This window comes from Lactuca serriola, chromosome 4, assembly GCF_051521515.1.
Source record: "Lactuca serriola cultivar US96UC23 chromosome 4, Lser_US96UC23_V15, whole genome shotgun sequence".
NCBI classification, from domain to species: Eukaryota; Viridiplantae; Streptophyta; class Magnoliopsida; order Asterales; family Asteraceae; genus Lactuca; species Lactuca serriola.
Genome location: NC_136411.1, coordinates 218,418,185 through 218,431,972, shown reverse-complemented (window position 1 = coordinate 218,431,972; position 13,788 = coordinate 218,418,185). Strand labels below are relative to the sequence as shown.

General features: G+C 34.8%; 2 protein-coding genes across 2 annotated transcripts; one reads left to right on the top strand and one right to left on the bottom strand.

Moving 5' to 3' along the window:
• Positions 1-7,314: 7,314 nt before the first annotated feature.
• LOC145103293 (TRAM, LAG1 and CLN8 (TLC) lipid-sensing domain containing protein) lies at positions 7,315-8,646 on the top strand. The gene is made up of 5 exons (XM_079040848.1): positions 7,315-7,650; positions 7,736-7,876; positions 7,985-8,104; positions 8,227-8,322; positions 8,432-8,646. Exons 1-5 carry the CDS (start codon positions 7,429-7,431, stop codon positions 8,540-8,542), a joined length of 690 nt encoding a protein of 229 aa, XP_078896974.1. The 5' UTR covers positions 7,315-7,428; the 3' UTR covers positions 8,543-8,646.
• Positions 8,647-8,949: 303 nt separating this feature from the next.
• On the bottom strand, positions 8,950-10,632 carry LOC145103292 (peroxidase 9-like). Its single transcript, XM_079040847.1, has 4 exons — positions 10,278-10,632; positions 9,948-10,139; positions 9,689-9,854; positions 8,950-9,489 (listed from the first exon to the last, which is right to left on the bottom strand). The coding sequence occupies exons 1-4, from the start codon at positions 10,569-10,571 to the stop codon at positions 9,077-9,079; spliced, it is 1,065 nt and encodes a 354-aa protein (XP_078896973.1). The 5' UTR covers positions 10,572-10,632; the 3' UTR covers positions 8,950-9,076.
• Between the last annotated feature and the right edge of the window lie 3,156 nt (positions 10,633-13,788).

Here is a 13,788-nt window from a genome sequence, read left to right as displayed (position 1 = left end):
ACTCCTGTGTTTAAGGTAGTAAACTCCCAAGAACATCTTCATAGACCGTAAACTACTTTTCCAAGGTTAATACAAGTCCCAATCACTTCCTAAGCCATGGAATCCACCCTAGAACCTTCCTATGTGCACTGTGATGACCTAGGACCACCAAAACATCAAAGGATTGAGTGTGGGGGAGTTTACGGCCGTAAACTCCTAGTTTACTACCGTAAACTCCATTAGATGGTCCATATGTGAGTTTAATCCATTCATATGCCCTAGATTTGATCCTAGCCAATGTTCCCAAGTGAATTAAGACCAATTAGCACCATAGAACACCCCACCATGAGTTTACAGCAGTAAACTCATGGGGAGTGGGTCATTAGGGCCGTAAACCCTCTTATGAGTTTACTCTTGAAGAGTAAACTCCATATCCAAGCCATATATGTCCATAGATGTCACCCGGGTCACTCCAAACACTTGTCATGAAGTGTTTTCGCGTCTTGGAGTGTGTAATCATATATAAATTGTAGTTCAAATCCTAATTAGATACAAATGTGTATCTTTTCATATTACATAGGAACCTCACATGCGTTCAAGCCCCGAACTAACGTTTAGCATCCAATCAAGCACATTCTTCAATCGGTGAGTTCATACCCCTACGCCTTTTTTGGTGGTTTTCAATGTTTTCAGGAGGAATACAAGCAAAAGTACAAGGAAATCTTGTACTCAAACTTATGATTTTATTTGATCTATTTCATATTTCGTATGCTTTTAACACAGAAAACTATATTAACCAATCACTCAACTTGCAGAGTAAACCGTCATGTTATTTGTGAAGCTCGTTTTAAAATGTTATATTTTATATTTCACAAATGAATTTCCATATAATTATTGTTAAAAGCATGAATCTTAAAGCATTAAAATGTTCTTGATATAGCTTCCTGTAGATACGAAAGTACAGCTAGGAATAAGTATATGAATACGGATGCGAATACGAATACGAATACGAATAGGAGTAGGAATAGGTATACGAATACGAATTCGAACGTACGCCTTTGGACATCGACTGAGTTTCGAAAACATACGCCTTTGGATGTCGACAGAGTTTCGAAGATACGTCTAATGTACTCTTTTGGAGATCACCAAAACATCGAATATACAGTTAATGTACGTTTCTGAGTGTATCCAAATATTCGAAAATACAACTAAATATAGTAGATAATCGACATTCGAATGTAGGGTAACTAAGATATCAAAATACCTAACTAATACTAAGTATGGTAGATACTAATACATCGAAATCCGAACTATGAACTAACCATAACACTTAGGAAGATATGGGATTTTCCTGGGATAACATAACAACTTGTAATCGAATTAAGTAACGGATGGAAAACTAAACTAATAGGAAAATATGGGATTTTCCTGGGATAACATAACTACTCATAATCGAATTGGTAACAAATGATAACTAAACTGTTTTTATAAGAAAATATGGGATTTTCTTGGATAACAACTTTTTAGAAAACCGAAGGGAAGTCATTCTTTTCAAAACTAAACCGCTTATGAACTCACCAGCTTTATGCTGATTTTCAAATTGCTTGTATTCTCGGGTCCACGTTAGACAGGTACCCAGCAATCCTTTTGGAGAAGACGGAGCGTATAGAAGACTCGTCTTAACTTTTTTTCATATGACATATATGTATAACCTTTGTAACTCTTTGTTTTCAAACTATGAAATAATTCTATGTAATGTAATGTTTTGTGTTTTACTACGCTTACTATGTACGTTGGTTGCGATATTCATGATGTCCTCCGCCCCAGAACGTTTCCGCCTTAGGTTTCAGGGTGTGACACTTGTGGTGCTTTCTTCCAAGAGATCTTCAAGAGGAATTCTAGTTGTTTGTTATAACAACTAAAAGGTATGTAATCCTAAAACCATCTAATGTTAATTTCAAAATTTTCCTAGGGTTTGCAGGTTTCTTTTTGATGTTCTTTGTTATAGGTTTAATAGAGAAAACATAGATCCTATTTAGGTTGCATGCAAACTTAAGCGTTTTAATTTTGTTTGTTTACCTAAATGCCATCACTTACAATGTGGAGTAGGCAGCAGATAGTGGAGCAAGGTGGTAGCGAACGGTAGTGAGGAAGATGGCAGTGGAGTTTTAATGGTAGCGGGAGGAGACCGGCAACCTCCTGTTGTTGGAATCTACCTTTTTTACGAAGACGAAGGGATAGGAGGGTAGGGGAAGCTCTCCACGGTGGTCCTACAATAGGTAGCCTTGCCAGAAATGGGCTTGCAAGGTGGTGGCAAGGAATCGCAGGTGGCGGCAGTGGGGTGGCAGCCAGGTGGTTGGCACTCGTTTCTTCCTTCTTCTTGGTAGTTTTCAGTGAGGGGAGGAGGGGAAGAGTGGGGAAGGTGTTTAGAGATATTTTGATCAAGAGAGGGAGGTATAAGAGTGGTTTGAGGTGGTGGTTTTGTGGTGGAGGGATAGTGGTGATGTGGTAGTGATGTTGAAGTAAAGAAAAATAGAGAGAGCTATGGAGGGAGAGATTGAGAGGTGTTTGAGTTGATGATTTGTGGTCAAATGGGGTTGCATATGCCTCCTTTTATAGCTAGAAAACTCATAGATATGCATATAATAGCCATACTTTTCACCATGCTTGGTACTTTTTGGTGAAGAGTGTAAGCAAGTAAGGAAATTATGGAAGGGAGAGAAGCACATGCACAAATCAAGAAACGGTTGATGGTTTGCTTCTCCTAAGTCTAGTGAGTCCCACATGATGGCATTATCCATTAAATTGTGCAAAATACACATAATCGGGTGCATCAGGATCCCAATGTTGAGAAATTCTTTTGAACATTCCGTTAGATACAATTTATTTCAAGGATTCCAAAAACCCAAACGGATTAATTTTTCGAGTTACGGAACTCCTGGAAATCGTGTTTAAAATTTTGCGTCTAAATAGCCCGTAACGCTCAATTTTTCGACTGCTGCAAATATTTTTGCTAAAAATATATTGATTGTGAAATTAAATATTAGCTCATAGCTTGAGTCCAAAAACACTCTCGGAATTTCCATCGGAGTTGTGCAAATGCCTCAACGGATCGATTCTGTTTTACGCGATTAAAGAAAACTAGTGTTTTACTGTCTGTTTTCTTAAAATTGTAGTATCGTTTGTATACAAACTATGTTTTGGACGTTCTTTATATTTTTGGAAATAGGGGAACATGTAATATACGATTTTAGTGTTTGCTTCACTCATAACTGCTTAATACAAATTTTTAGTTTTTCAGACGCATTAATCAGTGTTGTAGTTTGAGTTATTTGATTCGTTTGACAATTTACAAATTTGGAAATAAGATATCATATTAGATGCACTAAAACTCAATGAGTTAAATTACAAAAAGATTTCTACTATTTACTCGTTCGCAGTCTATGACATAAATCCCCCGATGTCACGGTTTTAGCCATTTTACCCTTAACTTTTCCATAAGCTGCCTAGAAGTGGAACATTGCATGAAAAAATATTTTGCAAACTCGAGATAGCAATTGCATAACGAGCACAAATGCATTGGAATATGAATGTCTCTATGTAGGAGGTTGTCAACCTTAGGCAATCGAGTAACGCATAGATGCCAAATGAAGGTGTTTATTTTCCTAGGGACAACCTTACACCAAATTGTATTAAGGGGGTACTATCAAGATGCTATCATCTAGATCCTTTCTAAGCGAACTCACAGTATACACCCCGTCTTTTCCCAGAATCCACTTCCAATTGTTCCCGTCATGTGTGAGCATGTTATTAATGTCTAAACCCGTCATGTTCAGTACCGTGTTAATGCTGCTAATTCCACCCAAACATTGTTTTTCTAGTAAGTATGAATGGCTTCCCCAAGACCTCCCCTGTCACTATAATATACTTTTATCACCTCCTTCCAAATTCCCTCAGTACTTGCAAAAAAGTGCCACCATCATTTACCTAGAAGGGCTATATTGACTGCATTGAGGTTGCCAATTTCCAAACCTCCCTTCTCCATGTTATTCATCGTTTTCAACCAGGAAACGGCATCAGATACTTTCAAGTTTTGCGAGGACCTTTGTGGGCACTCTAAAGATAGAAAAGAGGTAGGAGCCGAGAGATCCCATAATGGATTTACAAAGAGTGAGTCTTCCCTCATTAACAGACAATTCGCCTTCCACATAGACAATCTACTGCTGAATCGTTCCACCAGTGGCAACCAAAATTGTTACTTCTCTTCATGCTACCACCAATAGGCATGCCAAGGTAAATAAAAGGAAGATTACCATGTTCGCACCCCCAACCTATTAGTTGCATCTATAACTTATGTATGTGCAACCCCAATGCAAAATATTTTTCACTTCATGATGTTTATTTTCAGTCCTGAAGAAAGATACAAATAGGAAAGGACCCATAACAAATCCCTCACATTTTTTTGATACCACTCACCATAAAAGGCCCCCCCTGCCTAATCCCTCTCTCCATTTTGAATCCTTTAGTGGATGCTCCATTCACGAGAATAGAGACTTTAGCGGTTATTATGTTGCCCCGAATCCAACTCCTCTAAGTTCTGCCAAATCCCATTTGTTCCATCGTGTTATCCAAAAAGTTCCAGTCTACGGAAGCAAAGTCTTTTTCAAGATCATTTTTGAACATCATCATTTTTTCTTTGCCTTCTTAGCCCAAGAAATTATTTCCTTGACAACTAAGGGGTGATCCAAGATGTTGCAAACCCTAACAAACATGATTTTATCATTGCTAATCACCTTCCCCACAACCAGTTTCGGTCTCTCTGCAAGAGTTTTCGAAAAGACCTTCGTGATGCATCCAATCAAATTTATGGGGCGATAGTCTGAGAAGTGTGCGTGGTTACTAACTTTCGTTTCCGAATTTCCAGATCGTCGACTTAATTTCTTCATGAGAGAATGGCATCTCAAGGTAGTCCCTGTCAGTGTAGTCAAGTTTCCGGAACATGATATTATTTAGATTTGGCCGCAACGCACATGGTTCTTTGAATTTATTTTTAAAGGTCAAACATTCCTGTGAAACATCACTGGGGTTGGAGTTCCATAAGTCATTAATGTTAAGTCCAGTGATTTGATTATACTCTTGTTAGAGTTTACCAATCCTTGAAAGTAAGTTGAATTTCCATCGCCGTTGGGGTTCCATTTACACCTCGATTTATTTTAGGTCAAATAAGTTTGCGGTCTCAATCTCTTTTATGTGACTGATGGCCTCAGTTCTCTCCTTTATCATCTCTTCATTCATGCCCAACGACTCCGCACAAATGTCAATACTTACCACCTTTTTTAAAGAGATTCCATCTCCCAAGTTCGCAGCTCATTTGTTTTCCCTCTCCAAGCTTTAATATCTTCTTTCAGCCACCTGAGCTTTCTAGCTATCTTCTCGATCTTAGAAAATATGTTTAGACTATCTCTATTCTTACTCTATCTTTCGTTCACCATGCTTTCAAAGTCAACCTCTGACAACCAAGATGAAAAGACTCTAAAGGGGGAAGCACCATAATCTGGGCTATGAGAATCAAAGAGGAGGAGACAATGATCGAAGTGTAATTGGCTATCATGGAGGTATTAGGCCATAGATCAAGCACGTAGCTAAAAGGAGAAATCAGTCTAGTCGGCTGGATTTAGCGGCATTAGGGCCCATCTACATGAAACTTCTATTGTTGAGATTGACATTGATAAGGCCTAGCCCGTTAATAAAATTATTGAAATTATTAGTGCCTGAGGCGGACAAAACCGACCCACTTCGCTCTTCAAGGGATCAAACCTTGTTGAAATCGCCACATACCACCTACATACGTCATGGATCCCTTGAAATCATATCAGAGATGAAATTCCAAAGTTCTGATCTGTTACTCTCCTCTTGAGGTGCATACACTTTGATAAACCAATATCATGTTTATTGCATTTCCAATGACCTTTAACAATCACAAGATGTATGTTCGTATCTATGTCATCGATCTCCACCACATAACATGTGATGAGGAGCAGATGAAAAGATACATGCAATACACACAAATTCGTTGATGGCTATGCTGAAGGATTTAGAGAGAGTACTTGAGATCAACTGGAAAACTTATTTTAGTCTTCAGATCCGAAAATCTCAATGGAACAAGGTATGTAATCCTTCATTAATGTTTGAGTTTTATTTTAATAGATTCGAGAATTAAGATTTAAAGTTTATGCTTCCGTATTTTATGTTTTGGTTATGAAAATAACCAACACATATACCTTTGTAACCCTATGCAGAAAGTGTATATGTGAAGGTTGTAATTTCTACAAGTCGAATATAATTGCTCTCTAGTTCACATGTAGATTAATATGATTACTCTTATCATGTGAACAAATTTAATACTTGTGCTCTTATTTTTTATTTGCATCTTTATTGTGTGTGTTTATTGGATCTTAGAACATCTCTAGCAATAATATTTATTAAAAAATTTTATATTAAAATTTGACGTTTTAAAAAACGATTAGGTAAATCAGGGGGTTTTATGGAACATTTAAATAAAAGTGGATCAATTAGTTAAATTAATTAAAAAATTCATAAAAGAGGTTAACCATTAAACAACTTATTTAATTAGAGGTCAATATTAATGTGTTGAAGATATGACAATGTTTTTAACCTATAACCTAGGTTTATCATTTAAGATGTTCTTATTCCTAACACCGTACATATGGATTTGTTATCCCATAGTGGCATGTAATTAGTAATTTGTAAGTTGTAAATTGTAACTTGTATGTCCCCACTATGATCTTCTTACTTCCAATTAAATCATTGTCGTTAAAAGAATACCTAGAAATCAAGTCAAATACGTGCATATGTCGTTGGACTTAGAGCATTAAAAAAATGTACCAAGGAAAATTACCTCAATAATGATCTACATTAACTAATAGATGCACACATCAGTTCAATTAGATTGTCCATACTTAAAACTTCCGTCGGATCACCCTTGGAGGCATTGTCTGTGCAAATTCACATGATGGATGTGGTTTCTCAAGAATTTCTACAAAATGAATACAAACAAAACACTTATATATTACTGAGCAAATTAATAACTAAGAAGAAGCGCACCTTACAACAAATTTTGCATGCAAGCGAACTTTAATCGATGATGTTGAACTTATGGTTTATTATATCTTATGCTGGTAAAATGTCCCTATTATATATACAAATAGAAAGTAAATACAGCAAACCTACCACCACACACTATCCCCACCAATTAATATACGCCAACCGCCACCTAATTATTTCAACCAAAACCTTCCAATTTATTGCGTCTCTTGGTTTTTCATCTTCTTCTTAGTGCAATCAAATGTGTGTTTGATTGAACAACTCTTCACGTATCTTATGGTGTTCGGTTTAGATACTTGAATTAAGGAGCAAGTTGAATAAACTATGGAACACTACGACAAGATTTATTTGGTTGTGTATGGAGTCATCTCATGGACAAGTGCATTCTTGTTAATAAGAAAGATTTTCCCGAAAAGGTCTTTTGATTTCTGTAACCGTATAGTTTCGACGATTCATGCTTTGTTTGCGGTTTTCTTGTCTTCTATGTCTGTTCAAGACTGGAGATGCCCAGTTTGTCCCTTGGCCTCAAACTCAACCCCTGTTCAGGTTTTGATAATTTTGTTGCAATTTCGCTATCTATGTCAGAAATCTTGAACATATAGTAATGTGTTTTGTTGAATATTATGTGCAGATGAGAGCTCTATCAGTCAGTCTAGCTTATTTAATCTATGATTTAGTGTGTTGTTTGTTTGATAAGAATATAAAAATAGATAATTCTGTTCATCATCTAGTTAGCATTGTTGGAGTTGTAGCGGGTCTTGCTTATGAGAAGGTAGTACCCTTTTTTGCTTTTTTTTTAACATGTTATGTTTATTTTTTTTTCTTGAAATGAATCGGGGTTTTGTTATTTAGAAAGTTTTCATAAATGAGATATCTGCAGTGTGGTTCAGAAATGATGGTTACAATGTGGATCACTGAAATCTCGAGTCCATTTCTCCATTTAAGAGAAATTCTCAAAGAGCTTGGTTATAAAGATACTGATATCAATTTAGCAGCTGATGTTAGTTCCTTGCCTCTTTTGAAAAATAGTACTATATTCGTATTATAAAAATCAAAGTATTGCCTTTTTATTGAAGTTTTCAAGGAATAGCCGTTAATTCCATATCTTTGTTGAATTTAAAGGTTTCATTTGCGGTGATTTTCTCAATTGCAAGGATGTGTGTTGGACCATATCTGTGCTATGTTACACTATCTGCCGATAATCCTATTCTCATCAAGGTATAATCTCGTTACACATTTTGAAAGACTTTTATGATCTTACGTAGCGTTATTGACTTGTGTCCTTAAAAAGCTTAAAGTGAATGATGTTAATGTCAAATATCTGTAGGCAATGGCCTTGGGACTTCAGTTAGTAAGTGCTTTCTGGTTCTTCAAGATTGCAAGGATGGTGAAATATAAATTCATCAAGAGATCCGCATCCAAAACCAAAAGCAGTTAGCTTTATCCCCATTTATGTATAACAATTCATTCAAGATCTTTACTTTTCTTGAATATTTATCATAATTTTCAAATTTCAAATATAATTATTTAATTTCCGCTGGATACCCGTAATGCACTTAGATCAACGACGTGTCATGCCTAAATGACTTTTAATGAATTAAACTCTATCATTGTGGTATCCAATGTTGGCATTCAATAGACACGCAGTTCGATAGCCATTGAACTCTTTAATTCGAAAATGAAACATTTTAATCATTAAAAATATGTTCTATTAAACCTTGTGGAGACTTTGTACGATTTTTTTTTGCAAAGTTGTATGGAGAGTAGCTAGACTGATAATGTGTCAATCAAGTAAACTCTAATAAAAGGCATTGTGGACTACTAAATAGATATGATTCTAACAACTTACAAGAAGCCATATATGAGTTCATTAGAATCTAGAGCTTCAAGCATTACAAGAAAATAAGCAACTTACATAAACCCATATCATACACCTCATGAATTCATACTACGAATAGTTATATAGATATAATTAGTTGGGCATTCGGCAATTCTTCCTCACTTCGCCCTGATAACCAGTAAGTGGATTAATGTTTCCCATTTTCACCATAGATCTAGCAAACTGGTCAAAAAAGAGAGCATAATCCTCAGCATATGCCTTCACCAGAAGCATAGTTTCTTCAACATTTCCAGCCAGAAGCACTTGATCGGAAGTTAGAAGTCCTTTTCCAAACATAATGAGCTTAAAATATGTATTATCAAATGTTGAAGGAGATGCAAAATCTAGAGGAGAAATCTTGTTATCACCGCCAGTTTTTGGGCAAACTGTTTTCAAACCATTGGAGTAGGTTATCTCTAGGGTTGAATCTGGTTCATCATTTCCATCTTGATTGTATAGCCTTTGCTTAAATGCACTGCATCTAGCCATTCCTATGGTATGTGCTCCTTCAAGAAATAGAATTAAATCAAAAAACCAAACAAACAAGAACACAACACAAATACACAATCCAGAAATTAATCATTTCATCCCCCAACATATCAAACAAATTCAAGAATCATAAAAGATAAGTCTTGATTTAAGCATATAACAACCAATAAGAAACTAAAGAAATGTTTCAATAACTATTTCGGTTTTTTTACTAACCAGAAAGCGAGACCAGGTCAACTACATTAAGCCCTTGTCGCCGGAAAAGTTTTATAAGGTTTTGAATGGTGGAGTTTGGTGGAGGAAGGTTGTTGTTTGAGGCGCTGAGACTAGCTTGTATTGCATCTCTTCGTCCCAACGGGAGTTCCCAATTAGGTCCACCACTCTGCATTGTTTTATAAGAAAATCATGGTTATAATGAATGGGGAATAATTCGAAACAACAAGAATTAACGATATATGAAGATTTGAATGCTTACTAAAACAGTGGAACCTCGAGCAGCAAGGGCAAGAATGTCAGCACAAGAAACTGTCTGAGGACATGCTTCTTCCAATTTAGACTTGATCTCATCGATCACTTCGAATCCTCTAATTGAATTGCTATTAGGCCCAGAGTTTTTTTCGCTTGCAAACATTACATTATCATCCAACAAGACAGACGCATCACATCCCTGTTAAAAGACACGTATAGCAAATCAATTTCAGTTATAAAACACAAAGGAGTTACAACATTTGAGTTTAAAATTCCATTTACGCTAATGTATCATGAAGCATCAAGAAAAAGGTTACATGATTAGTTGATTAATTACCTGAACAAAGCAGTCATGGAAGTGAAGTCTTAGTAAAGAAGCAGCCATTCTTGGCTCTTTTGCAATGACACTCTCAAGAACAGACATGACAATGTCATTAGCTTGAGGACATGAGAAACTGTAGAATTCCGGGAAAAGACCAGGATACCCTTGGCCATTGCCAAAAGACCCATCACCGTCGCCACCAGCTCCACCACCCCATCCGAAGCTGAACCCTGGAAAAGCGAAGCATACAATTGAGGATGAGAGGATAGCCATTAATACAGTAAAGGTAGTGTAGAGAAGAGAAGCCATGAATGAACTAAAAGGGTTAATTTTCTTTGAGAAATGATTGCATGGTGTTGGAAACTGAAATCAGTGTTCTTATAAAGAGAGATCTCAAGAATGATTAACTAACCACCACTCTTACCAAACCCTCCAGGATTAGCTATGTATTTGCCACTAATAGGTTGCTATGACCATTTCAAAATACATACTTGCATGATATATCCTTTTAGAATTTTGCAGTGGGTATACACGATCATATTGAAGTTTAAAGATAAGTTCTACAGGACGCGTTAGGTTTGATGTCACATGTTCAGAAGAAAATGGTTGAACGAATCGGTTGGAATGTGATACGTAATACCAAGAGAAGAAAAGGTGGAGATTCGTCAAGATTGACATAGGACGAAAAGAAAATGTTATGGTTTTTGCATAATATCTGGGATAATGGGAACAAGATTTTGTGATGTGGTTTTTACATAGTGGTTGTGATTTCAGTTTTACCTGCTCCAAAATCAAAATACGGATTCTAATATGTCATCTTTTGCATTAGAATTGATCAAATTTGACATAACTTGTTGGAATTGAGTATTAACACTTTGGCTTAAGGCATCATGCACCAAAAGCTTTTTTGCCTTACAGATCGTATATCTTTTGGTTTGAATTACTCAAATTTGCGTATGATTGTTGTGGAAAAGTCGACAATCTACATTTGCATAATGAATTAAAATAAGTACAACTAAAAAATATATGTAAATTATACCAGAAAAATAACTTATAATAATGGTTATGTATTCGTTTTGTTCATATTTAGGCAACTTCGTTTTCTTCTGTATATAATTTACAAACGAACTTTTTAAAAATATTTACATATTACAGTTGTGTTTGGCTATCTTAGATTATAACTTACTTTGTTTATGCGTGATATATTTATGACACGTTAAAAAGGAAAAATTACTTTAGGAGAGTAATTATTCATTTATTTTGTTCATATTTAGATAACTATTTTTTGTTGTATACAATTGAGTGATTGAGCATCAAACTAGTTAGGAATGTGCAACATTTATGATGATCAAATGGTTTTTTTTTGATAAACCAATTATTATCAATTATGAATTATCTAATAATAGAGAAAAAAAATTGTTTATCCATTTGCTTATTTTGATACTTATTTTTCTTTTATTTCATATGTTTATGGTGATGAATAAATTCAATAACCAGAACGTGCCTTGTGGCGATATATATCATCTACTATTTATCACAATATGAAGTATTTGTATATTTTATAAGTGTAACAATTTTGAGATAAGAACAATTTGAAAACATACAATGTTATTTAAGTCATGATGATCTTGTATTTATTCATCAATAATCCCATCACAATTTTGAGATAAACAGGGTGTCAAACTTCCACTTTTAATTAAAATATTTTTAATCTTAAAAAAGATGCTTATATGTTATATTTTGGTCATATTTTTGTAGCTATTTTTCATATCAAATTTAGTAACCATACTTTTGTAGCCATTTTTCCATCGTAGATTTCATAGCTATATTTCGTAGCAAATCACATAACTATTTTTTCATAACAAATTTTGTAGATATATATTTGTTCCAGAGCAAAGTTGTAGTTGTTTCTTCAATAGCAAACTCAACAAAATCGAATTTACTCGTAATAATATATAAAATGCAGTAAAAGTAATTTTAAAAGCAAAATCAAATTTTTGAAGATATATGACAAAGTTATTTATTCATCAAAATTGAATATTAGTTACAAATAATTACATTTGAAAACTTCTAACAAATTTGATGGCTATTGGCCTATCATGTATATTAAAAAAATCATTTAAATGTGAACAAAACAGGTAGATTCGTTACCTTCGTAAAATAGTTTTGTTTTAAATTGACACATAGATGTCACTTATACGCCTTCCTAAAATAGTTTTGTTTTAAATTGACACATAGATGTCACTTATATTGACACATAGATGTCACTTATACGCCAAGTCAGTTGCAACCTAAAATAACTGGTCACAATGATAAAATTTCAATACTTTTAACAAGTTTGTTAGTCAATTTTATATATAAAATAAATTGTCAAAATATTAACGAAACAAATAGATATTTACCTTCAGCAGGGGCGGTTTTAGTAGATGTCCCGATGTGGCACCGGCAACATCTACTTTTTTTGTCTGTAGTGGAAAAATTTTCTATTTTTCGACATTTTTACTTTTTTTTTGTATCGGCAAAATTTATTTCAACCTCGTCAACACATACTATGTATTCTTGGGTCTGTGTCCCTGACCTTAGAGTCATTTTTAGGGCTGGCAATTCTCGATACGACACGCGACACGACAGGAAATAAATGGGTTTGGGTTGAGTTTTTCAACCCGCCAACCCATTTATTAAACGGGTCATATATGGGTTTCTCAAAAGATAAACGGGTTGACCCGCCAACCCGTTTATATTCTTAATAAAAAAATTATTATATTTTTAAATGTATTTATGTATCAAGTATTAATATTTAATAAGTATTATATAATATATATCATTTATTCATAGACCATTTGATTGTTTTGACATTATTACTCGTGGTGAATGGTCTAAGGTCATAAGTTGTAACCTATAAGGCTAAGTCTGTAACATGTTTCTATGAATGTTTTTAATTTTCATTTGGATGTTTAAGACTTAAATATCTAAAATTTGGACCCACAAACCCAAATCTGACCTACGAACCCGCCAACTTGTGAACTCGTATAAATAAATGGTTTGGTGGGTCATATATGGGTTTATGTTCCAAACCCGCCAACCCGTGACCTGTATATTTAAATGGGTCGTGTTTGGGTTGACATATTTTGACCCGTCAACCCGCGACACGCCAATCCGAACACGACACGATTGTCAGACCTAGTCATTTTCCCACATTATAATTAGTTAAAAGAGTGTAAAATATAAGGGGTTGACCACCGTATATAGATAGCTTAATGTAGGACGTAACTTACGCAAGCACTGTGTTTCTTGTTTTCTTTTACATGGTACGTAGTAAAAGGCATTGAAATATCTTAAGCAATATTGCAACTAAATTTTAAGTATTTAGCCAACATATATAAGAATTCAGATCGATAGATTGTTTTTCATGAATAACAATTTAAGTTTATACCTTCACAAAAGCATTAACCTGGCCTTTAATTAAATAGTCTATAACTATATATATCGTAAAAAATTCAAAACTTTAGTTATGATATAAAATATC